This window comes from Salvelinus fontinalis, chromosome 18, assembly GCF_029448725.1.
Source record: "Salvelinus fontinalis isolate EN_2023a chromosome 18, ASM2944872v1, whole genome shotgun sequence".
Classification (NCBI taxonomy): domain Eukaryota; kingdom Metazoa; phylum Chordata; class Actinopteri; order Salmoniformes; family Salmonidae; genus Salvelinus; species Salvelinus fontinalis.
The window spans coordinates 29,379,238-29,404,801 of NC_074682.1; the positions used below are offsets into that span (position 1 = coordinate 29,379,238).

Here is a 25,564-nt window from a genome sequence, read left to right on the forward strand (position 1 = left end):
AAATACACTGCTCAAAAAATAAAGGGAACACTTAAACAACACAATGTAACTCCAAGTCAATCACACTTCTGTGAAATCAAACTGTCCACTTAGGAAGCAACACTGATTGACAATAAATTTCACATGCTGTTGTGCAAATGGAATAGACAAAAGGTGGAAATTATAGGCAATTAGCAAGACACCCCCCAAAACAGGAGTGATTCTGCAGGTGGTGACCACAGACCACTTCTCAGTTCCTATGCTTCCTGGCTGATGTTTTGGTCACTTTTGAATGCTGGTGGTGCTCTCACTCTAGTGGTAGCATGAGACGGAGTCTACAACCCACACAAGTGGGTCAGGTAGTGCAGTTCATACAGGATGGCACATCAATGCGAACTGTGGCAAAAAGGTTTGCTGTGTCTGTCAGCGTAGTGTCCAGAGCATGCAGGCGCTACCAGGAGACAGGCCAGTACATCAGGAGACGTGGAGGAGGCCGTAGGAGGGCAACAACCCAGCAGCAGGACCGCTACCTCCGCCTTAGTGCAAGGAGGTGCACTGCCAGAGCCCTGCAAAATGACCTCCAGCAGGCCACAAATGTGCATGTGTCAGCATATGGTCTCACAAGGGGTCTGTGGATCTCATCTCGGTACCTAATGGCAGTCAGGCTACCTCTGGCGAGCACATGGAGGGCTGTGCGGCCCCACAAAGAAATGCCACCCCACACCATGACTGACCCACCGCCAAACCGGTCATGCTGGAGGATGTTGCAGGCAGCAGAACATTCTCCACGGCGTCTCCAGACTCTGTCACGTCTGTCACATGTGCTCATGTGCTCAGTGTGAACCTGCTTTCATCTGTGAAGAGCACAGGGCGCCAGTGGCGAATTTGCCAATCTTGGTGTTCTCTGGCAAATTCCAAACGTCCTGCACGGTGTTGGGCTGTAAACACAAACCCCACCTGTGGACGTCGGGCCCTCATACCACCCTCTTGGAGTCTGTTTCTGACTGTTTGAGCAGTCACATGCACATTTGTGGCCTGCTGGAGGTCATTTTGCAGGGCGCTGGCAGTGCACCTCCTTGCACAAAGGCGGAGGTAGCGGTCCTGCTGCTGGGTTGTTGCCCTCCTACGACCTCCTCCACGTCTCCTGATGTACTGGCCTGTCTCCTGGTAGCGCCTGCATGCTCTGGACACTACGCTGACAGACACAGCAAACCTTTTTGCCACAGTTCGCATTGATGTGCCATCCTGGATGAACTGCACTACCTGACCCACTTGTGTGGGTTGTAGACTCCGTCTCATGCTACCACTAGAGTGAGAGCACCACCAGCATTCAAAAGTGACCAAAACATAAGCCAGGAAGCATAGGAACTGAGAAGTGGTCTGTGGTCACCACCTGCAGAATCACTCCTGTTTTGGGGGGTGTCTTGCTAATTGCCTATAATTTCCACCTTTTGTCTATTCCATTTGCACAACAGCATGTGAAATTTATTGTCAATCAGTGTTGCTTCCTAAGTGGACAGTTTGATTTCACAGAAGTGTGATTGACTTGGAGTTACATTGTGTTGTTTAAGTGTTCCCTTTATTTTTTTGAGCAGTGTACATTTCAACCTGTATTCCTCTGAAAGAAAGAAGACTTCATAGGGGAGTGGGAGGGAGGGTGTGTGTGTGTCAGGGTGTGCGTGTCAGGGTGTGTGTGTGGTGCGGGGGGAAAGGACATGTTTTAGGGGAAACCCACTGTGGCTAAGCTGGCCCACAGACATACCATTTTTGTGAGTGTGTGTATGTGTGGGAAAAGGGTCTAGAAGAGTCTGTGTTTTAGGGGCGGTTTAGGTTGGCCCACAGACATCAGCAGAGCTTGTTAAAAACTACCACAATTGAGTCCTTCAGTTACATTTGTGTGTACATCTGCACCACAAACCACACACACACACTCCAGCTCACTCCCTCCCACAGTCTACCCCCAACTCACTGCCCTGTCATTCATGACAAAGCTTAAACACACACATTCCTATAGCCTGGGCTTCTTACATACAAACACACAAACACAGAAACGTAAGGTTGAGCCATGCATGCATACACACACACAAACACAGGGCTGAGACTATGAGCTGAGACTCCAGAAGGCGAGGTCAGTACAGGTGCATCAAAGCTGAGACCGAGAGAGTGAAAAACAGCTTTTATCTCAAGGCCATCAGACGGTTAAACAGCCATCACTAATATTGAGTGGCTGCTGCCAACATACTGACTCAAATCTCTAGCCACTTTAATAATTAAAAATAGTATGTAATAAATGTATCACTAGTCACTTTAAACAATGCCACTTTATATAATGTTTACATACCCTACATTACTTATCTCATATGTATATACTGTACTCTATACCATCTACTGCATCTTGCCTATGCCGCTTCGGCAATCGCTCATTCATATATCTTTATGTACATATTCTTATTCATTCATTAACACTTGTGTGTATAAGCTAGTTGTTGTGAAATTGTTAGATTACTTGTTAGATATTACTGCATGTTCGGAACTAGAAGCACAAGCATTTCGCTACACTCGTATTAACATCTGCTAACCATGTGTATGTGACCAATAACATTTGATTTGAGTGTGTAGCCAAAGTCTAGGCGTGTGTAGCCAAAGTCTAGGCGTGTGTAGCCAAAGTCTAGGCGTGTGTGGCCAAAGTCTAGGCGTGTGTGGCCAAAGTCTAGGCGTGTGTGGCCAAAGTCTAGGCGTGTGTGGCCAAAGTCTAGGCGTGTGTGGCCAAAGTCTAGGCGTGTGTGGCCAAAGTCTAGGCGTGTGTGGCCAAAGTCTAGGCGTGTGTGGCCAAAGTCTAGGCGTGTGTGGCCAAAGTCTAGGCGTGTGTGGCCAAAGTCTAGGCGTGTGTGGCCAAAGTCTAGGAGTGTGTGGCCAGTCTAGGAGTGTGTGGCCAAAGTCTAGGAGTGTGTGGCCAAAGTCTAGGAGTGTGTGGCCAAAGTCTAGGAGTGTGTGGCCAAAGTCTAGATGGTTGTCTTTACTTCTGTAGGAACTCGGCCTGACCGCAGACTTTGAGGAGGTAGTGGTCGACATCAATGTGATCAAGGTCTTCATTAGCATAACACAACGTCTGGTAGATCAACAGGTCTACCGTAGACGACCCTGAGAGAGAAAGAGAGAGAGAGACCGAAGAATGAGGCAATATAGTGACTGTTTATTTGGCCAGGTTGATCTCTCTGAGTGAGAGAAAACATACTCTCTGCCCCCATCATGGGTCATGACCTGACGGTACCCACAGCACATAGTCTTACACACTAATGGAGAAAGGGTGAGCTGGAGAGAGAAACATCCCTTAAATCTCTCTCTCCCTCTCAGACAGATGAATGAGAGTCAGTCATGTTTCATTGAGAAGTCAGCGTAATTACATGAAGGGAACTCCAACAACAGGCTTTTCCTAATCCCTTATCCCAGATCCCTGATCTTGGAGAACCACAGTTTTCTGCACAGGACTGAGGCCAGCAAACATTACATTCACTGAGGGTGTGTATGAGAATAGGGGTGAGATCGCTGTGCTGTTGAATCTGTGGTGTCTGCATTGTGTGTGGGGGTGTCTTACCGTCACAGGTGAAGGTGAGTGGTTCTCTAAAGTGGTCGCTGATGACCGTAACCTTGACGCTGACCCCTAACCCCTGTTGTAGCTCTTCAGGCCCCACTGAGGGTGACCACACAAACCCTGTGTTCTTAGACTGGTCACTGCACGGATATGCTGAGCGCAATCTGAACACAACACACAGTCATGATTATTAACAGGTAATAAATAGCCTGACAACACACAGTCAGGATTATTAACAGGTAATAAATAGCCTGACAACACAGTCATGATTATTAACAGGTAATAAATAGCCTGACAACACACAGTCATGATTATTAACAGGTAATAAATAGCCTGACAACACACAGTCAGGATTATTAACAGGTAATAAATAGCCTGACAACACACAGTCATGATTATTAACAGGTAATAAATAGCCTGACAACACACAGTCATGATTATTAACAGGTAATAAATAGCCTGACAACACACAGTCAGGATTATTAACAGGTAATAAATAGCCTGACAACACACAGTCATGATTTTTAACAGGTAATAAATAGCCTGACAACACACAGTCAGAATTATTAACAGGTAATAAATAGCCTGACAACACACAGTCATGATTTTTAACAGGTAATAAATAGCCTGACAACACACAGTCAGGATTATTAACAGGTAATAAATAGCCTGACAACACAGTTATGGTGATAATTGCATATAGACAGCCTGACCACAACCTGACCACAATACAACCACAACAAAACCACGACAGAGAAATGTTTCTAAACAGCCTGACTGAGGGTGAGATGGTAACATTTGGGCCCAATCCCAAATCAACCCCTAAACAATACGTCCTATGTGGAGTTCTGAGAGGATTTGACATGTGTAGGCAATATGGCAATAGCTCCATCTTGCCTTCTAATACTGTGAGTGGAAGTTTCACCATGTGGCTTATATCAATCAAATCCTACACAAGTACATAGGGTTCGATTTGGGATTGGGCCATACACTTACACATCGAGCATGTGGCAGAAAGCGGCCACCTCCTCGTCTCTCTCCTCTGACACCTGGAAGAGCTCATAGCCAAAACCATTGAGCCTGGTGCCCAGGGACACCTGTCAATCACACACAGAGATGCCTGTCAATCACACACAGAGACACAGGAACGATCAGAGTTACAACTGAAGGTAATGGAACATTCAGTGTCACAGAACTCAAAGTAACGGAAAACAGCTGTGCTGGACTTGACTGGAATGAATTAAACTGCGGATAAAACAAAACTAGACATTTCAAGGCCTCTATTTGTTTCTAGGTTTCCTTATGGAAACATGGAATGAGGGTATGAGGTAACAACGTTAGATGGGGATTAATGCCATGTCATGCTAAGCCACGTAATGAAGCTGTCGTGAACCTGTCGTAACCCTGTCACAGGGTGAGTAGTTACCGGGTCGGCCGACACTCTGTGCTGGTTCTTGTTGCTCTTCTGGATAGGTAAGTAGGTGCGGGGGGGCACCTGAGGGGGGAGGGTCTTGCTCCGAGCCAACGGCTTCCCTGATTGGTCCCCGTTGGCCCACCTACCCCTTGGAGATGGCAAATCCCCATTGAGCTTGGAGAGAGCGTCGTTGAGGCTCTCATAGTTTAGCGTTTCCCCTGACGACAGTTTGGGCTGGTCCACCTCAGGGGTGAACAGGTTGACATCTCGGGGAGTCGTAGTGGGTCGGGGGGGCAGGAAGGGCTCAGAGGGGAGTAGAGGGGTCCTGGGGGGTACAGCAGGAGGAGGGTCATCAGGAGGGGGGAAGCCTTTAGGCAGAGTCAGAGAAGAACCAAAGCTAGACCCAGACTCCCCATAGCTGGTACTCAAGTAGTCTCCCTTCCCTGGACTCTCTAGGATATAGATGGGCTCCCTGGCCCTGGCTGGGGAGGGCTGTGGGGAGTGGGACCCCCCAGGCTGGAGGTGGTGGAGGGAGAGGTCCGAGCCAGATAACCCTCTTAGCAAACTCCTTCCAGGAGGACTAAGGCTGGGGCGGGGTGGGAGGGGGCGATCGACCTGCCTCTGGCCTTCCCAAGGGGGTAGCGTAGGTACTTTCCCACCACCCTGGCTGCTGGTCCCGTGGCTGTCCCCCCCCTTGTCCTGTTTGAGTCTGGACAGGGCATCATACTCCATCTGTAGGGCTTCAGCCAGTACCAGCTCTCTCTGGCTCAAGCCCAGGGAGTCCAGTCCCCAGGGACCCTCGCTATCCTTCTGAGTTTGTGCTGCCGACATGCTCCTACAGGGGACGCCACCACTGACAGGAGAGGAAGACACCGATGCTAGGGCTTCCAGAGAAGAGACATTGGGCTCAGAATATGCTCTGTGGAGAGAGAGAGATAGAGAGAGTTTATCAGAAAGAGTAAAAAAAATAGCAATTAAAGTCAAAGGGAGAATGAGGGATATGTTTCTCTTCTGCCAAAGACGCCAAATGCTCTCAGTTCAATGTGTATTCCACAGCTATTACCAACCCCCTTTAATTTAATCTTCAATTTTCTCTGTAACATTAAAGATGTACTATGCAGAAATTGCTCCGACATTTCCGGGTTGCTAAAATTCTAAACAGTTTGCCTAATTTCAGTTTGTGACTAAAGAAGCAAGTACAGTGTAGAAAATCATTGTACTATCTAAACCGCTGTGAAATATATTTTCCAAACGTAAAAAAACTCAAAAACAAACCTAAGCACGAGAAGCGTAGAAATAGTGTACATAGAACAGATCTACCGCTTCTTAGACGTGCTTTCAATGAGAAAGAAATCTGTTAAAGGTCTGTCAATGTGAATTTGGTCGGGTCAGCCAAAAAGTTACATATTACAGCTTTAAAAGGGCTGCAGGAAGTGTTTAATAAAACATAATTAAAGCAACGAAATGTAATATATAGGACAAGTCTTATGTAAAGAAGACTAACATATCTTTCCTCGAACAGACCTGTCTGGTTCAGACAGGCAACTGCAGCTCAGCAGAATCACAGCCTAGATTCATTACCACCCCATGTGCATGTTTAACCCATAATATGGCCTCACACACACACGCACACTGGCCATGGCACACAAAAAACACATCAGAGGAAAACATGGTTGAGGGAGAGGCTGGGTCAGCATTCGCTCTCAATACAAAGGGCTTTATTGGCATGGGAAACATATGTTTATATTGCCAAAGCAAGTGAAATAGATAATAAACAAAAGCGAAATGAATAATAAATTAACAGTAAACATTACACTGACAAAAGTTCCAAAGGAATCGAGACATTTCAAATGTCATATTATTGCTATGTACAGTTTTATAACAATGTGCAAAAAGTACAAAAGGGAAAAAATAGACAAATATGGGTTTGTTCTTCACTGGTTGACCTTTTCTTGTGGCAACAGGTGACAAATCTTGCTGCTGCGATGGCACACTGTGGTATTTCACACAATGGATATGGGAGTTAATCAAAATGTGTTTTGTTTTCAAATTCTTTGTGGGTCTGTGTAATCGGAGGGAAATATATACATATGTCTAATATGGTCATACATTTGGCAGTAGGTTAGGAAGTGCAGCTCAGTTCCCACCACATTTTGTGGGCAGTGTGCACATAGCTTGTCTTCTCTTGAGAGCCAGGTCTGCCTACGGTGGCCTTTCTCAATAGCAAGGCTATGTTCACTGAGTCTGCACATAGTCAAAAATGTCCTTTCAGTAACAGTGGTCAGGTATTCTGCCACTGTGTACTCTCTGTTTAGGGCCACATAGCATTCTAGTTTGCTCGGTTTTTGGTGTGAATTCTTTCCAATTTGTCAAGTCATTATTTTTTGGTCCGAGTCTAATTCTGTTGCCGTGATTTTTTAAATTATTATTATACATTTTTATTTAACCTTTATTTAACTAGGCAAGTCCGTTAACAACAAATTCTTATTTACAATGACCGCCTAGGAACAGGGGCATAACGACAGATTTTTACCTTGTCAGCTCGGTGATTCGATCTAGCAACCTTTCGGTTTCTGGCCCAACGCTCTAACCACTAGGCTACCTGTTTGTGAATAGAGCCCCAGGACCGGCTTGCTTAGCGAAATCTTCTCCAAGGTCATCTCTCTGTAGGTGATGGCTTTGTTATGGAATGTTTGGGAAACACTTCCTTTTAGGTGGTTGTAGAATGTAAAAGGATTTTTTCTGGATTTTGATAATTAGCCGGTACCGCCCAAATTCTGCTCTGTATGCATTATTTGGTGTTTTACATTGTACACTGAAGATATTTTTGCAGAATTCTGCATGCATTGGTGTTTGTCCCATTTTGTGAATTCTTGGTTGGAGAGCGGACCCCAGACCTCACAACCATAAAAGGACAATGGGCTCTGTAACTGATTCAAGTATTTTTTACCAGATCCTAATTGGAATGTCGAATTCTAATGGCGTAGACAGCCTTTCTTGAATTGCTTCAGATTGTTCACAGCTTTGTGGAAGTTATCTGTAGTGATGTTTAGTTATGATGACGAGGTACGAATAAGTTTGTGTGCTCTAGGGCAATGGTGTCTAGATGGAATTTGTATTTGTGGTCCTGGCAACTGGACCTTTTTCGTAACACCATTATTTTTGTCTTACTGGGAGTTACTATCAGTGCCCAGGTCTGACAGAATCTGTGCAGAAGATCAAGGTGCTGCTGTAGGCCCTCCTTGGTTTGGGCCAGAAGCATCAGATCATCAGTAAATAATAGACATTTGACAAATTCTAGTAGGGTGAGGCCGGGTGCTGCAGACTGTTCTAGTGCCCTTGCAAATTTGTTGAAGAAGGTGGGGCTCAAGCTGCATCCCTGTCTCACCCCACCGCCCTGTGGAAAGAAATTTGTTTTTTGCCCATTTTACCAGCACACTTATTGTTTGTGTACATAGATTTTGTAATGTATGTTTTTCCCCCAACACCGCTTTCCATCAACTTGTATAGTAGATACTCATGTCAAATTGAGTCAAAGTCATTTTATAAATCAACAAAGCATGAGAAGACTTTGCCTTTGTTTTGGTTTGGTTTGTTTGTTTGTTTGTCAGTTAGGGTGTGCAGGGTGAATACGTGGTCGGTCGTACAATAATTTGGTAAAAAGACAATTTTACATTTACTCAGTACATTGTTTTCACTTATGAAATGTACAAGTCTGCTGTTAATACAGAGGATTTTCCCAAGGTTGCTGTTGACGCATATCCCACGGTAGTCATTGGGGTCAAATTTGTCTCCACTTTTGTGGATTGGGGTGATCAGTCCTTGGTTCCAAATATTGGGGAAGATGCCAGAGCTGAGGATGATGTTGAAAAGTTAAAAGTACACCCAATTAGAATTTGTGGTCTGTATATTTTTATTAATTTAAATTTATGTTACCATCAACATCACAGGTCTTTCTGGGTTGGAGGATTTGTATTTTGTTCTGTAGTCCATTCAATGTAATTGGAGAGTCCAGTGGGTTTTGGTAGTCTTTAATAGTTCATTCTAAGATTTGTATTTGATCATGCACTTGTTTTTGCTGGTTGGCCTTTGTTATAGAGCCAAAAAGACTGGACAATTGGTTTATCCATACATCTCCGTTTGGATAGATAAGTCTTCGTGTTGTTGTTTGATTAGTATGTTACAATTTTCCCAGAAGTGGTTAGATTCTATGGATTGTTCAATTACATTGAAATTGTAATATTAAACAGTCATGAAAATACAAGTGTCATACATCATTTAAAAGCTTAACGTCTTGTTAATCCAGCCGCGTTGTCAGATTTCAAAAATTCTTTACGGCGAAAGCACACCATGCAATTATCTGATGACAGCGCCCCGCACACAAAAGTATTACATACATTTTCCAACCAAGTCAGAAATAGCGATAAAATAATTTACCTTTGAAGATCTTCATCTGATGGCAAACACAAGGGTCCCAGCTACATAGCAAATGGTCCTTTTGTTCGATAAAGTCCTTCTTTATATATCTCAAAAAAGTACGTTTCATTGGCGCGCTAGACTCAGTAATCCACCGGTTTCCCTCGTTCAAAACGCATACAAATGAATCCCATAAGTTACCAATAAACTTCTTACAAACATATCAAACAACGTTTCTAAATCAATCCTCAGGTACCCTAATATGTAAATAAACGATCAAATTTAAGACGGACAAAACCGGGGATAAAAAACGAAGTACGCGCACTCACCGGAACGCGCTACAAACACTTTAGCCAAAATGGGAGCCACTTAGAAAAACTACAAATTCTAGCAAATTTTTCAAAAAACAAGCCTGAAACTCTTTCTAAAGACTGTTGACATTTAGTTGAAGCCCTAGGAACTGAAATCTGGGAGGTCTTACTTTTATATTCCCATTGACAGCCATAGCATTCAAGGGTGAGTTGAATTTTTCTTTTCTGGTTGGATTGTCCTCGGGTTTTCGCCTGCCATATCAGTTCTGTTATACTCACAGATATTATTTTAACAGTTTTGGAAACTTTCGAGTGTTTTCTATCCAATACTACCAATTATATGCATATCCTATTCTGGGCCTGAGTAACCTCGTTCATCCAAACTTCCGAATACTGCCACCTAGCCCGAAGAACTTAAAAGTTTTTTGGTAGGTTTCTACACTACTTTCCTTCCATCTATAGCATTTCTGAATATTATGCAGTTCCTTTAGCTTTGATGCCTCATGATTGAGTATTGCTCTGTTCAAGTAGACTATGATTTTGCTGTGATCTGATAGGGGTGTCAGTGGGCTGACTGGACGCTCAGAGAGACTCTGGGTTGAGGTCAGTGAAAGTACAGTACTACTGCCAAGGGATGAGCTGTAGGTGTACATACCATAAGAGTCCCCTCAACCTGCCATTGACTATGTACAGACCCAGCGCGCGACAGAACTGCAGGAACTGTGACTTGTTTTTGTTGGTTGTTTTGTCGTAGTTGTGTCTAGGGAGAGGCATATTTGGGAGGAAATGCTGTCACCTCCAGGTAGGTGTCTGTCCCCCTGTTTGCTAAGTGACAGGTTCTTGTCCAGTTCTGGCTTTTGTATTTGTATTTATTATGGATATCAATTATCTGCTGCCAAAGCAGCAGCTACTCTTCCTGGGATCCAGCTAAATTAAGGCAGTTAATACAATTTTAAAACATTACAATACATTCACAGATTTCACAACACACTGTGTGCCCTCAGGCCCCTACTCCACCACATATCTACATTACTAAATCCATGTGTATGTATAGTGCATATGTTATCGTATGTGTGTGTGTATGCATGCGTCTGTGCCAATGTTTGTGTTGCTTCACAGTCCCCGCTGTTCCATAAGGTGTTTTTTGTATCTGTTTTTTTAAATCTAATTTTACTGCTTGCGTCAGTTACTTGATGTGGAATAGAGTTCCATGTAGTCATGGCTCTATGTAGTACTGTGTGCCTCCCATAGTTTGGACTTGGGGACTGTGAAGAGACCTCTTGTGGCATGTCTTGTGGGGTATGCATGGGTGCTCGAGCCTTGTGCAAATAGTTTAGACAGACATCTTTGTGCATTCAACATGTCAATACCTCTCATAAATACAAGTAGTGATGAAGTGAATCTCTCCTCCGATTCGATCCAGGAGAGATTGACATGCATATTATTAATATTAGCTCTGTGTACATCCAAGGGCCAGCCGTGCTGCCCTGTTCTGAGCCAATTGCAATTTTCCTAAGTCCTTTTTTGTGGCACCTGACCACACGACTGAACAGTAGTCAAGGTGCCACAACAACTAGGGCCTGTAGGACCTGCCTTGTTGAGTGTTAGGGTAGAGCATTGCTTTATTATTGACAGACTTCTCCCCATCTTAGCTACTACTGCATCAATATGTTTTGACCATGACAGTTTACAAACTAGTGTTACTCCAAGCAGTTTAGTCATCTCAAGTTGCTCAACTTCCACATTATTTATTACAAGATTTAGTTGAGGGAGGTTTAGGGTTTAGTGAGTGTTTTGTTCCAAATACAATGCTTTTAGTTTTATAAATATTTAGGGCTAACTTATTCCTTGCTACCCACTCTGAAACTAACTGCAGCTCTTTGTTGAGTGTTACAGTCATTTCAGTCGCTGTAGTAGCTGATGTGTATAGTGCTGAGTCATCCGCATACATAGAAACTCTGGCTTTACTCAGTCAGGGGCATATCGTTAGTAAAAATTGAAAAAAGCAAGGGGCCTAAACAGCTACCCTGGGGAATTCCTGATTCTAACTAGATTATATTTGATAGGCTTCCATTAAAAGAACACCCTCTGTGTTCTGTTAGACAAGTAACTCTTTATCCACATTATAGCAGGGGGTGTAAAGCCATAACACATACATTTTTCCAGCAGTAGACTATGATCAATAATGTCAACAGCCGCACTGAAGTCTAACAATACATCCCCCACAATCATTTTATCATCAATTTCTCTCCAATCATCAGTCATTTGTGTAAGTGCTGTGCTTGTTGAGTGTCCTTCCCTATAAACATGCTGAAATTGTGTGGCATGTAAGTCGCCACAGACTGGCACATGTCCCTGGGCCTCGGAATGGTTGATCTCCCCATCTAGGATGGAGAAGCTGTCATTGTTAAAGTATGGGGATTCTATTGGTAGCCCACAAGGACATTTTTCTCTGTTGAGATAATCCCTAATTAATTTCTAGCCAGTTTTAAAGTGTTCCTGTTTTGACTAATTTAATATAGTGGGTTAGATCTGCTCTATACCAAATAAGCATCCCGAGTCTCTTCCCTGTTTCACACCTGGTAGTTTGGTGAATGGGACTACCAGCTCTCTGTAACCTAGAGGGCAACCAGTAGGTTTGTCTCCTCTATACCATGTTTCTTATAGGATAACAATGCCTGTATTTCATATTTATTTAATGAAGTCTGGGTTCCTGCTCTTTAGGCCAAAGGCAGATGACCTCAGACCATGTATATTACAGGTTGTCTCTGTCATGTGACTGCTCTCTTCCCTACATCCTGCTCTATTCTCTCTCTGTGTGAGAGGCCAGAGTTGTGTATGGGAAAGCCTTCATGGTCCTGAATCAGACAAGCTAACACTCAAATGTAAGGAACTTGTCTGTCGGGCCTGCATTAAAGACCAAAATTGGTTTAAGAAAATTGTGATGAATAAAAATATATAACAGTTTCATTTACGGACCAAAAATATGGACAGCTGTGCCATATAGATTGCAAAATAGGATGAGATGTGGTGTACCGATTCATGGCACATGGTTTACGAATTAATAAGAAAAACAAAGCTGGATTCAAAACTTCAAATTTTTCAATTTAAATTACACAAAATTCTTTCAACCAATATAATGTTATATGTAGGGATGCACGATATATCGGAATCAGTCGATATTAGCTAAGAATGCCAACATCGCTGACGTGCATACCTATATAACGTAGGTGTAATGACATCACATAAAATTTTGCGCTACACATGCAACACAGCATTCCTACCACGCGCTATGATGAAACTGGCTCTCATGATGACCGCCACAGAAAAGGAAGACCCAGAGTTACCTCTGCTGCAGAGGATAAATTCATTAGAATTACCAGCCTCAGAAATTGCAGCCCAAATAAATGCTTCATAGAGCTGAAGTAATAGACACATCAACACCAACTGTTCAGAGGAGACTACGTGAATCAGGCCTTCATGGTCAAATTGCTGCAAAGAAACCACTACTAAAGGACACCAATTGAGATGGTTTGGGATGAGTTGGACTGCAGAGTGATGGAAAAGCAGCCAACAAGTCCTCAGCATGTGGGAACTCCTTCAAGACTGTTGGAAAAGCATTCCAGCTGAAGCGGGTTGAGAGAATGCCAAGAGTGTGCAAAGATTTCATCAAGGCAAAGGGTGGCTACTTTGAAGAATAGAAAATAAACATATTTTTATTTGTTTAACACTTTTTTTGGTTACTACATGATTCCATGTGTTATTTCATAGTTTTGATGTCTTCACTATTATTGTACGATGTAGAAAATAGTAGAAATAAATTAAAACCTTTGACTGGTACTGTATGTATGTATGTATGTATGCATGTATGTATGTATGCAGTTGAAAGTTGACATACACTTAGGTTGGAGTCATTAAAACTTGTTTTTCAACCACTCCACAAATTTCTTGTTAACAAACTATAGTTTTGGCAAGTCGGTTAGGACATCGACTTTGTGCATGACACAAGTCATTTTTCCAACAATTGTTTACAGACAGATTATTTCACTTATAACTCACTGTATCACAATTCCAGTGGGTCAGACATTTACATACACTAAGTTGACTGTGCCTTTAAACAGCTTGGAAAATTCCAGAAAATTATGTCATGGCTTTAGAAGCTTCTGATAGGCTAATTGACATCATTTGAGTCAATTGGAGGTGTACCTGTGGATCTATTTCAAGGCCTACCTTCAAACTCAGTGCCTCTTTGCTTGACATCATGGGAAAATCAAAAGAAAACAGCCAAGACCTCAGAAAAAATTGTGTAGACCTTCACAAGTTTGGTTCATCCTTGGGAGCTATTCTCTCTAATAATATTCTGACATTTCTATTTACAAAAATATATATGGGGGATTGGAAATTACATTGAATGAAACTACAATTTAACTGCAATATTATAGCTGATTAAAATGTTTTATAAAATACAGTCCGGTCTCTGAGACAATACATCTGGTTCCCTCTGCCTCTGTTATGACCTCTCCTGACCTGGTTACCATGGAGACCAGGCCTGCCACTCCCACCGAGACCCAGAGTGTGACCTCCCGCTCAGAATACCTTCCTTCAGGAAGTTCTCACAGGGTGTGTGTTTGCATATGTGTCTGTGCACGTGTGCGTGGTGGAATGCTCCAAAAATAGGGGGAAAGCAGACAGCTTTCTATGGTGCTCCTGACTCTGACCTCCTTTATCCTGGGTGACAGCTTGACACAACTGATGGGGAAACGTGTCTGTCAGGCCTACTGTAGCTCTGTGGCGCTTCTATAGCATGCTGCTTTTATTTCCTAAGGAATGGAAAAGAGATTATTACATAAACCCTTTCCCAGCCAAACAGTCAAACGAAGGCCCAGGGAGAGAATATGCTGACTCAACTCAGAGTAGAACCCTTACGGGACATTTGACAAGCAGATAATTAACAATACAGTGTGTTTCCTCCCATCTGTTTCAACAAAGTGTGTGTGTGAGTGAAAGAGTGAAAAGGGCAAGTTAAGAGGAAAGTGAGAGGTATGGGGGAAAAAACATTCTGATCACATCAATCAGCACCTTTGTCCCGCAGCTTCCATTTCAACAACCTATTCCATTCTAAGCTTCTGGGTTGTGGTGAGATGTCAGGAAAACATTAGAAAGACAGAACATCACAACTTTAACAAACAAGACTGCCGAGGCGTGAGACTATGTGTGTGTCTCCTCTAATAAATTAGCCAGCCAAGACCAAGACAAGTTTATAAACACAAACTCAGCTCCAGACGCCAACAGATTATTATTATTTAACCTTTATGTAACTAGGCAAGTCAGTTAAGAACAAATTCTTATTTACAATGATGGCCTACCAGATGAGGAGTCACACACACACACACACACACACACACACACACACACACACACACACACACACACACTAGAAAAGACAGATGTATTGGCTCTCTCTGTAACCAGGCAACACTATCCATACATTGACTGTTCTTCAATCTCCTTTAGTGTCAGCCATTTGGTTGCTAAGGTGACGAAGCTCCTGTGCAGGAGGGATGGCACGGCCTGGCCAGTAGCCCGGGGGGAGCAACCCAGAGTGGGGCCGAGGAGAGGGGAGGGAAGAAGTGGAAATGGAGGGGCCACATTGTTGGAGAGGGATGAAGTGGGGGTGGTTAGGGGATGTGGGGACCAAGGCCAGATCCAACCCCCTGGAATCTGTCCCCCAGAGGCATATAATCCCATTCAATTAGAGGTGGGGTTCACAGATTGAAAGAACAAAGGATGGGTGGGGGGCTGTGTGTGTGTGTGTCACGTGAGGAGGGTCAGACTCAGATTTGTTCACACAGCTCGGCAGTCCAGAGACAAAGGGGCCGCTGTCATCACCACACCCACCCCCCTCCCCCACCAACCCAACCCACACACACACTAAACTGCTGAAGTATGCCACAACAGTTGTAGCACCCCTTTCTGCTACAGCCAGCTGATGCCAGAGTAATGACACAACAGAGATGTCACACATTCACACGTCCCTCTCTCATCCCCCGTCATCCCTCACATCCTCCCTCCACCTCTCCCACAGAATGAACGTCATGACATCCCACTCACTCTTTTCTGTAAGCATAGACACAAACGTTAACACAGATGGAAATACACACACAGACACGAGACTACAGACATCTTAGTCTTATAAACTGCTTGAGTTTTATATGAACTCAGTAAAATCTTTGAAATTGTTGCATGTCGTGTTTACATTTTTTGTTCAGTTTAAAATTCTTTTTTTTTTTTTACTTTCAATTCTCCCTGACTGTCTTTTATTTTGGTGATTGTAAATTCTCAAAGATAATATTATTAAAAAACTATATAGGTCCATTATCTTTTTTACCTTCTTTTTAAATCGGCCAATGATGTCAATGGCCAAAAGATCTCTGCCATCTAACCAGTTCCATTCTGGGATCAACTGTCCTATTGTTTTGCTCAGCCTCAGTGCAGAAGGGGTGCTTATCATTTATATTATAGTTTATAGCTGTACTCTGATGATTATACAGTTGCTGTACTGGAGATCATGACATGAAATGGCATAACAGGACATGATCCTTGGATGAGGTCATGTGAGGTAGGGTAACTGTCTCAAACAAAATCTGTTCAGAGAATTTTGAAATGATCCACACCTCCCAATTCATAAATAATCCCTTTCCTATTCTCTGTTGGTTCTCTGCAGTGCATACCTATATTAGCAGTAATGGTCCTATATCCACAGTCGATAAAACAACAACCTGACCACAACCAGACTAACTGGTCTGACAGCTGATCCTAAATCCTACTGGATGTGTCAACAACATTACAGCAATGTTTGCTAATGTTAGGTCCTAAGCTCTTTGGTTAATTGTTTAGTTAACTGGAAGGGTAGCCCTCAGTGATCTAATGTCAGTCACAGTGATGTCTGTCAATCACATGGTATACCACAAAAGCTTTAAAATAGAGGAGGAATGAAGTAACCTGCGCTACACATTGTAACAAACTAGGAAGTACTTGCATTATGGTGTACTTGACACTTAGGTAGTGATGCACCGATATGACATTTTTGGCCGATATCCGATATTTTCCTTGTCCCCCCCCCCAAAAATAACGTTACCGATAGCCGATATTAAATTTTTGTTGCTGCCTTTTAAGTATTCTAGTACAGTTAAATAGTTAACACACACACATGGACGCAGCGGTCTAAGGCACTGCATCTCAGTGCAAGAGGCATCACTACAGTCCCTGGTTCGAATCTAGGCTGTATCACATCCGGCCATGATTGGGAGTCTCATAGGGCGGCGAACAATTGGCCCAGCGTTGTCCGGGTTTGGCCGTCATTGTAAATAAGAATTTGTCCTTAATTGACTTGCCTAGTTTAAATAAAGGTCACACACAAAAGTTATTTTCTTGGCATTTACATATGTCCCCATTACCAGTAAAACATAATCAAAACCTATTTCTGTCACTTACTTGCTGTGCTGTTTCGTTGTTCATTTGTTCAGTCATTTCATTCTCAACCAGGATTTCTATGGAACGCCGTTTGGGTCTTTGCATGTCAAAAAATATACTATTTTAAACTATTTGACGTGTCAAATAAGTTTGTTGAGCAATCAGGACCTGAATGTGACTGCACGTCACTTAATAATTTAACGCGTTCAATAATTTTGTTATGTAGTTATTACACATTGATCACACTATCACTCGTATTTCATATGTCACAACGATTCATCAATACGTATGCTATGATGCTGGTAAAGTTGTCTCGCACACCTACAGTGCTGTCATAAAAAAAGCTAGCTAGCTCATGGATGCAAACAATGTTCTTCTCAAAAACATAGCAAAACAACAATCTGTTTCAGTAGCTATAGTTAGCTAGCTATCTATATAGCTAGGTGTCATCCTCTAAAATAACCCTAGTTTATTAGACAGTTCATATTTGATTAATGGTGGACGGACTCATCTATGTGAAGCTAGCCACAATAGTGGACTTTGCGGTTAGCCTTCAAAATAAAAGTATGGCATACTTCTACCATTTGTAATAACTTGCATTATTGTCAACGACATACTTTTATTTTGAAGGCAAACCGCAAATTCCACTATTTGCCTAATCCTTATTGTGGCTAGCTTCACAACACATAACCCGCTCCAGTCGAGCCTCACTAGCCAGATGAAGCTAGCTGGCTGCTTATAACTTTAGCTTTGGGCAACAGGGTTAAGTAGCTGGCTAGCTATTTAATTTCACAAACTGAAGTTCAATTTCAATAGGAGAACAACAAGTGGCAACCCAGCTAATACTTACAAGGATTCCTAAATCATTGCTAAAAAGAATGAAAATTACTGCAGTTTCTCTTGGTCATCGTTTTCAGGCTGGTTGTATTGGTGCTAGCTATGTACCAAGCTAAAGCTAGCTAACCCAGAAGTTGCGGTCGAACAAATGATGCTTTATTACCAACGTGGTATTGTAAACACATCGTTTGTGGCCGGTGTTTGCGGACTTTTTTGTACAGCTTCGACAGTGCTACTGTCTCTTTTTTGACACGCAAAGACCCAAAGGGCGTTCCATAGTATGTATGCCGTGAAGCTAATAGCATTGACGCTATTACTGTGTAACTCCGGTAGGGAAACATCGGAAAAATAGCGCACTTGGTCGTGTTAACTGGTGCTAGATCACCCACGACAGAGAAAGGTTGATTGTCAAGGGCAATGAATTCTTTCATCTTGGCTTTAATGGATTTCGCCTTGAGTTGTCTCGCTGAAATGTTGTTACTCTTTCAAATGAACGCTCGACTTGTTGACTGCTTGATCCACACAACAGACATTGTGGGCTAGGTTAGGAATGCTGTGTTGCACGTATAGCGCAAAATTTTACGTGGCGTCATTACGTCATGTACCTACGTTATATAGGTATGCACGTCAGCTTTGACATCGGTTCTGCACATCGGCCGTTAAACTAGACATCGGCCGATACCGATATTTCCGATATGTTCACCGATATATATCGTGCATCCCTACACTTAGGCTCTCATTTTGTTTGATGTTTTGAAAACCAAAGCTAAGTAGTAGCATAGTTATCCTTGACTAGGACTATTGTGGTGACCGTGTTACTGCCACACGAGTTATCACCGCAATAAAATTCTACGTGACCGTTGAGTCACGGTAATCTCCTGTTATGCACTGTGGACATGCATTAGTAGTGGTAGCCAGGTCAAGTCACTAACGGCCTGGTACTTAGGGCTCTATTGTCCCTCTAACATCAATGCATGGTAGAGAAATTAACATTAAATTCTCTGATGGCAGTCAGAGACAGCTCTGATAGCAGTCTGCATGCTAATTGCACGCTCCCTCAAAGCTTGAGACATCTGTGGCGTTGTATGACAAAACTGCACATTTAGAGTGGCATTTTATTGTCGCCAGTTCAAGGTGCACCTGTGTAATGATCATGCTGTTTAATCAGCTTCTTGATATGCCACACCTCTCAGGTGGATAGATTATCTTGGCAAAGAATAAATACTCACTAACAGGTACGTAAGCAAATTTGTGCACACAATTTGAGAGAAATAAGTTTTTGTGCATATGGAACATTTCTGGGATCTTTTATATCAACTCACGAAACCAACACTTTACATGTTGCGTTTATATTTTTGATTAGTATACTAGGGCCAGGGCGATACCAGTGTCGCAATACTCTATTTTACATACAGCAGGTTTATAAAGGACCAAAGAGTTTGGTCTGGTTCATGTTTAAAAATATTGCAATACTGGTATTGTAACAGACCTAGAATTTAGCAGTAATGATTTTGTTATTATGTTTGAGCAAAATAACACAGCATTAGCCAAGTCAGAATATGTAGAATTGCAGGAAATTAGCTTTAAAACTGCTATATTTTCTCTCGGCTGCATGTCAAAATGTGTATAATTGCAAGAAATTTGCTTTAAACTAGAGGTCAACCGATTAATCGATTATGGCCGATTACATTGCATTCCATAACGAAACTGCGTGGCAGGCTGACCACCTGTTACGCGAGTGCAGCAAGGAGCCAAGGTAAGTTGCTAGCTAGCATTAAACTTATCTTATAAAAAAAACAATCAATCTTCACATAATCACTAGTTAACTACACATGGTTGATGATATTACTAGGCTAACTAGCTTGTCCTGCGTTGCATATAATCAATGCGATGCCTGTTAATTTATCATCGAATCACAGCCTACTTCGCCAAACGGGTGATGATTTAACAAAAGCACAATCGTTGAACGAATGTACCTAGCCATAAACATCAGTACCTTTATTAAAATCAATACACAGAAGTATATTTTTTTGAACCTGCATATTTAGTTAAAAGAAATTCATGTTAGCAGGCAATATTAACTTGGGAAATTGGGTCACTTCTCTTGCGTTCATTGCACGCAGAGTCAGGGTATATGCAACAGTTTGGGCCGCCTGGCTCGTTGCAAACTAATTTGCCAGATATTTACATAATTATGACATAACATTGAAGGTTGTACAATGTAACAGCGATATTTAGACTTAGGGTTGCAACCCGTTCGATAAAATACGGAATGGTTCTGTATTTCACTGAAAGAATAAATGTTTCGTTTTCAAAATGATAGTTTCCGGATTTTACCATATTAATGACCAAAGGCTTGTATTTATGTGTGTATTATATTATAATTAAGTCTATGATATGATATTTGATAGAGCAGTCTGACTGAGCGGTGGTAGGCAGCAGCAGGCTCGTAAGCATTCGTTCAAACGTTACTGCATTTGCCAGCAGCTCTTAGCAATGCTTGAAGCACAGTGCTGTTTATGACTTCAAGCCTATCAACTCCTGAGATTAGGCTGGCAATACTAAAGTGCCTATTAGAACATCAGTAGTCAAAAGGTATATGAAATACAAATGGTAGAGAGAGAAATAGTCAACGCATCATAATTCCTATAATAACTACAACTTAAAACTTCTTACCTGGGAATATTGAAGAACTGGGAATATTGAACCACCAGCTTTCATATGTTCTGAGCAAGGAGCTTAAACGTTAGCTTTTTTACATGGCACATATTGCATTTTAACTTTTTTCTCCAATACTGTTTTTGCATTATTTAAACCAAATTGAGCATGTTTAATTATTTATTTGAGACTAAATACATTTTATTTATGTATTAAGTTAAAATAAGTGTTCATTCAGCATTGTTGCAATTGTCATTATTACACACACAATATACATATACATATATATACACAAATTGGCTGATTAATCGGTACAGGCTTTTTTTTGTCCTCCAATAATCGGTATCGGTTTTTAAAAATCATAAAATCGGTCAACCTCTACTTTAAACTGCTAAAATAGGAGATTTCTCCATAGGAGATTTTGATGAAAATATACAGACCACAAATTCCAATTGGCTAAGCTTAAACTCTCATCATTGTTAGCTCTGGCATCTTATTTGGAACCAAGGACTGATCACCCCAATCCACAAAAGTGGAGACAAATTTTACCCCAATAACAACCGTGGAATATGCATCAACAGCAACCTTGGGAAAATCCTCTGCGTTATCACAAACAGCAGACTCGTCCATTTCCTCAGTGACAACAATGTACAGAGCAAATGTCAAATGGTCTTTTTACCAAATGACCATATGACAGACCACGTATTCACCATGCACAACCTAATTGACAAACAAACAAACAAAAGGTAAAGTCTCATGCTTTATGGATTTCAAAAAAGCTTTTGACTCAATTTGGAATGAGGTCTGCTATACAAATTGATGGAAAGTGGTGTTGGGAGAAAAACATATGACAATATAAAATCCATGTACACAAACAACAAGGGCACAGTTAAAATTGGCAAAAATCACATTTATTTCCACAGGGCCGTGAAGAGCCCCACCCTCTTCAACATATATATCAACGAATTGGAAAGGGCACTAGAACAGTCTGCAGCACCCGGCCTCACCCTACTAGAATCTGAAGTCAAATGTCTACTGTTTGCTGATGATCTGGTGTTTCTATCCCCAACCAAGGAAGTCCTACAGCAGAACCTAGATCTTATCCACAGATTTTGTTAGACCTGGGCCCTGACAGAAAATCTCAGTAAGACAAAAATAATGTTCCAAAAAAGGTCAGTGTCCAGGACCACAAATACAAATTATTTCCTGACACCATTGCCCTAGATCACACAAAACAATTATATATATATACTGTATCTTGGCCTAAACATCAGCGCCAACGGTAACTTCCACAAAGCTGTGCACGATCTGAGAGACAAGGCAAGAAATGCCTTCTATGCCATCAAAAGGGACAAAACATTTGACGTACCAATTAGGATCTGGCTAAAAATACTTGAATCAGTTATAGAATCCATTGCCCTTTATGGTTGTGAGGTCTGGGGTCCGCTCACCAAACAAGAATTTACAAAATGGGCCAAACACCAAATTGAGACTCTGCAAAAATATCCTCTGTGTACAACGTAAAACACAAAATAATGCATGCAGAGCAGAATTAAGCCGATACCCGCTAATTATCAAAATCCAGAAAAGAGCCACTAAATTCTACAACGACCTAAAAGGAAGAAATAGCCAACCTTCTATAACAAAGCCATCACCTACAGAGACATGAACCAGGAGAAGAGTCCCCTAAGCAAGCTGGTCCTGACCCCACAGAGCCCCAGGACAGCAACACAATTAGACCCAACCAAATCAGGAGAAAACAAAAATATATTACTTGACACATTGGAAAGAATTATGCAAAAAACAGAGCAAACTAGAATGCTATTTGGCCCTCAACAGAGAGTACACAGTGACAGAATACCTGACCACTGTGACTGAAAGGAAAGCTTTGACTATGTCGAGACTCAGTGAGCATAGCCTTGCTATTGAGAAAGGCCACTGTAGGCAGACCTGGCTCTCTTGAGAAGACAGGCTATGTGCCCACCGCCCACAAAATGTGGTGCAAACTGAGCTGCACTTCCTAACCTGCTGCCAAATGTTTGACCATATTAGAGATATTTCCCACAGATTACACAGACCTGCAAATAATTGAAAACAAATCCAATTTTGATAAACTCCCAAGATTTGAGGCCTGTCGCCACAAGAAAAGGTCAACCAGTGAATAACAAACACCATTGCAAATTCAACCTATATTTATGTTCATTTATTTTCCCTTGTGTACTATTTGCATATCATTACAACACTGTATACAGTCATAATGACATTTGAAATGTCTTTATTATTTTGGAACTTTTGTGAGTGTAATGTTTACTGTAAATGTTTTGTTTATTTCACTTTTGTATATTATCTATTTCACTAGCTTTGGCAATGTTAACATATGTTGCCCATGCCAATAAAGCACCTTAAATTGAGAGACAGAGAGAGTGTGAGTGTGTTCTGGGATCTGGTTCCCATATTCCAAAAGACAAATGGATTACAGTATGGATAGAAGGAAAACACCAGCCTCCATAAAGTTTATTGCAAAAGTAGCTGCAACGCATGATCATATAGCTCTGAGACAAGTATAGGCAGCCAGACTGTCAATAACATGTGTTCATGAGTATACTAAAGACAGGAGAATATTATAAAGGTGTGTGAGGATGTTTTTTATTTTTTATTTTATTTAACCTTTATTTAACCAGGTAGGCAAATTGAGAACACGTTCTCATTTACAATTGCGACCTGGCCAAGATAAAGCAAAGCAGTTCGACACATACAACAACACATAGTTACACATGGAGTAAAAACAAACATATAGTCAATAATACAGTGAAAAAAATAAAAAATAAAATAAGTAAGTCTATATACAATGTGAGCAAGTGTGTGAGATAACAAAAGGAAGGTTGTCAATCTCTTTCCCTCTTTGTCTCTCTAATTTACAACTTGATGACAACTTGGCAGATTGTCTGAATTGTTTATACTTGGTTAATTGCTTGCTATAAGACCACCATGTGCACACAGTTGTCACATGTGCCATGCCCTTTTCTCAAGAATGTCAAATGTCACTTGCCTGGAAACCCGACATTGAATTGCATTGAGCTCTACATCGGGCAGAAATTCGCGTTTGAATCAGAAAAGTTTACTCACGAGCTCTACAAGCCAGAATGTTGAATAAAAGTATATTTTAATGTACTTTACCAGTTGTCCATGAGGTTGGTCCTGTTGGCGGTAGGAATGTGAGACAATATATCCAGTCTAATTACATAAACTTTTCAAAGGGCTGGTAGTGCGTTCAGATTTGTATCACCTGAAGCATGCACAGAACCATGTAAATATATGCAAGAGCTCAGCAAGTTCTTGTGATCATGCTTCAGGTTATATAAATCTCAAGCACTACCAGAGTTTAGAAAAATGTATGTAATTATTACATTCCTGTGGATATAACGTTATTGTCTCACATTTCTACCGCCAAAAGGCCACTGACAACCGGTAAAGTACCTTAACATATCATTTTATTCAACATTGGCTTGTACAGGTCATGATTCAAACGCTGCTTTCTACCCGACATAGAATTAAATGCAATTCAACGTCGGGTTTCTAGGCAAGAATGTCACCTGCTTAAAACTCAAAACCCTACTACTATACATTTCCACCATTAGCCCAGCAACCTGGCTGTTTGATGTCACGGTTTGTTGGCTATTTCATGACATGGCCGACTGAATACAACCTACCAACCTGTCAGCTTTTGACTTCAAAACAATGCCACAGCAAATACTTTACTGGTGCAACTACGACATGGTTGGTTATACTGTAACGCCTATCTAAACCGTCACGCTGTCAGAAATGTAACCATGGCATGACCGAGGTTTGATTAGGATACATTGTAACACAACATATATAAAGCGATAGCCTATTCTGAATAGTGATTTGTTGCCCACATTCTGGGCCTATTTCTTATGATCAGATAATTAGAAAAGTATAAAATAGACGTGGGCTATCCGCCTATGCCTCCGTCTGCCACCGAACAGCGTCATTCTGTTCAGGCGACCAGCAATAGCGCAATCGGTATTTTACTGCAAGTAGACACGAGCGAGCTACCAACTTCACTGCTCACTAACTTCATTTGAAATGCAACAAAACACAATTTTCCATCTGATATGTAACATATGTTTGGACATTGATTATTAATTCCTGGTGAAAACCCCCTTACCTGCTTTAGCTTTATGGACGCCAACGAGCTGTTGCCAAAATATCCGAATTATTCTGCTTTCAGGCTGCTCAAATATTGATTCGAAATATTGTTGATTCCAAACAGTATCCAACAATTTCCGGTGTCTGATATTGTTGATATATCAGGCATTAACGTGATTAAAGGCGAAAATCCGTACCCGCGTCCCTAATTGTTGAATAATCCAGCCAGCCCCTCTCGTCACTATAAACCGGTTATTTTGCCTTTTTTTTGTTTTGCTGATCGGCTGCTCATCGCCTTCTCATCCGCGTGTGTGGGGCTGGAGCGGCAAGTGAGAAAAACTTGGAGAAACGTGACCTCTGTCGGACAGTTTATGTAACAACACCCTGTTTGCTTGTTTCTATTTTGCCTGTCTGAGAAGGGTGCAATTGCGGGAGGCAATTCGGGGCGTTCCTGCATGATGGGCGTTCTCCTTCTTCTATGGTGGGGTTTATCGGTGGTTGGCATGCAACGTTATGATGCATTACCGCAACCTACTGTACTGGAGTGTGGGCCAGACAGGGAGAAACTAAATACTACCTGCCAGCCCCGTTGTTCTCAAAAAAGAGAACAACATATTTGAGACTATATCTAATGACGTTCCACTCAATATACTCTTTAAACTTATTTCCTGTATCCCCCTTCTCCCTCATACTAGATCTCATCCTCTCTATTTC

General features: G+C 41.8%; 1 protein-coding gene across 1 annotated transcript in view; it reads right to left on the reverse strand.

Annotated features, from left to right (window-relative positions):
* LOC129815251 (phosphatidylinositol 4-phosphate 3-kinase C2 domain-containing subunit beta-like) overlaps window positions 1–25,193 on the reverse strand; it is a 64,770-nt gene extending 39,577 nt beyond the window's left edge. The window contains exons 1-5 of the mRNA XM_055868866.1: window positions 24,870–25,193; window positions 4,998–5,904; window positions 4,568–4,668; window positions 3,575–3,735; window positions 3,000–3,120 (exon numbers count right to left, since the gene is read on the reverse strand). Coding sequence (XP_055724841.1) covers window positions 3,000–3,120; window positions 3,575–3,735; window positions 4,568–4,668; window positions 4,998–5,816 — 1,202 coding nt within the window. The 5' untranslated portion in view covers window positions 5,817–5,904; window positions 24,870–25,193. The remainder of the gene's footprint in view (window positions 1–2,999; window positions 3,121–3,574; window positions 3,736–4,567; window positions 4,669–4,997; window positions 5,905–24,869) is intronic.
* Between the last annotated feature and the right edge of the window lie 371 nt (window positions 25,194–25,564).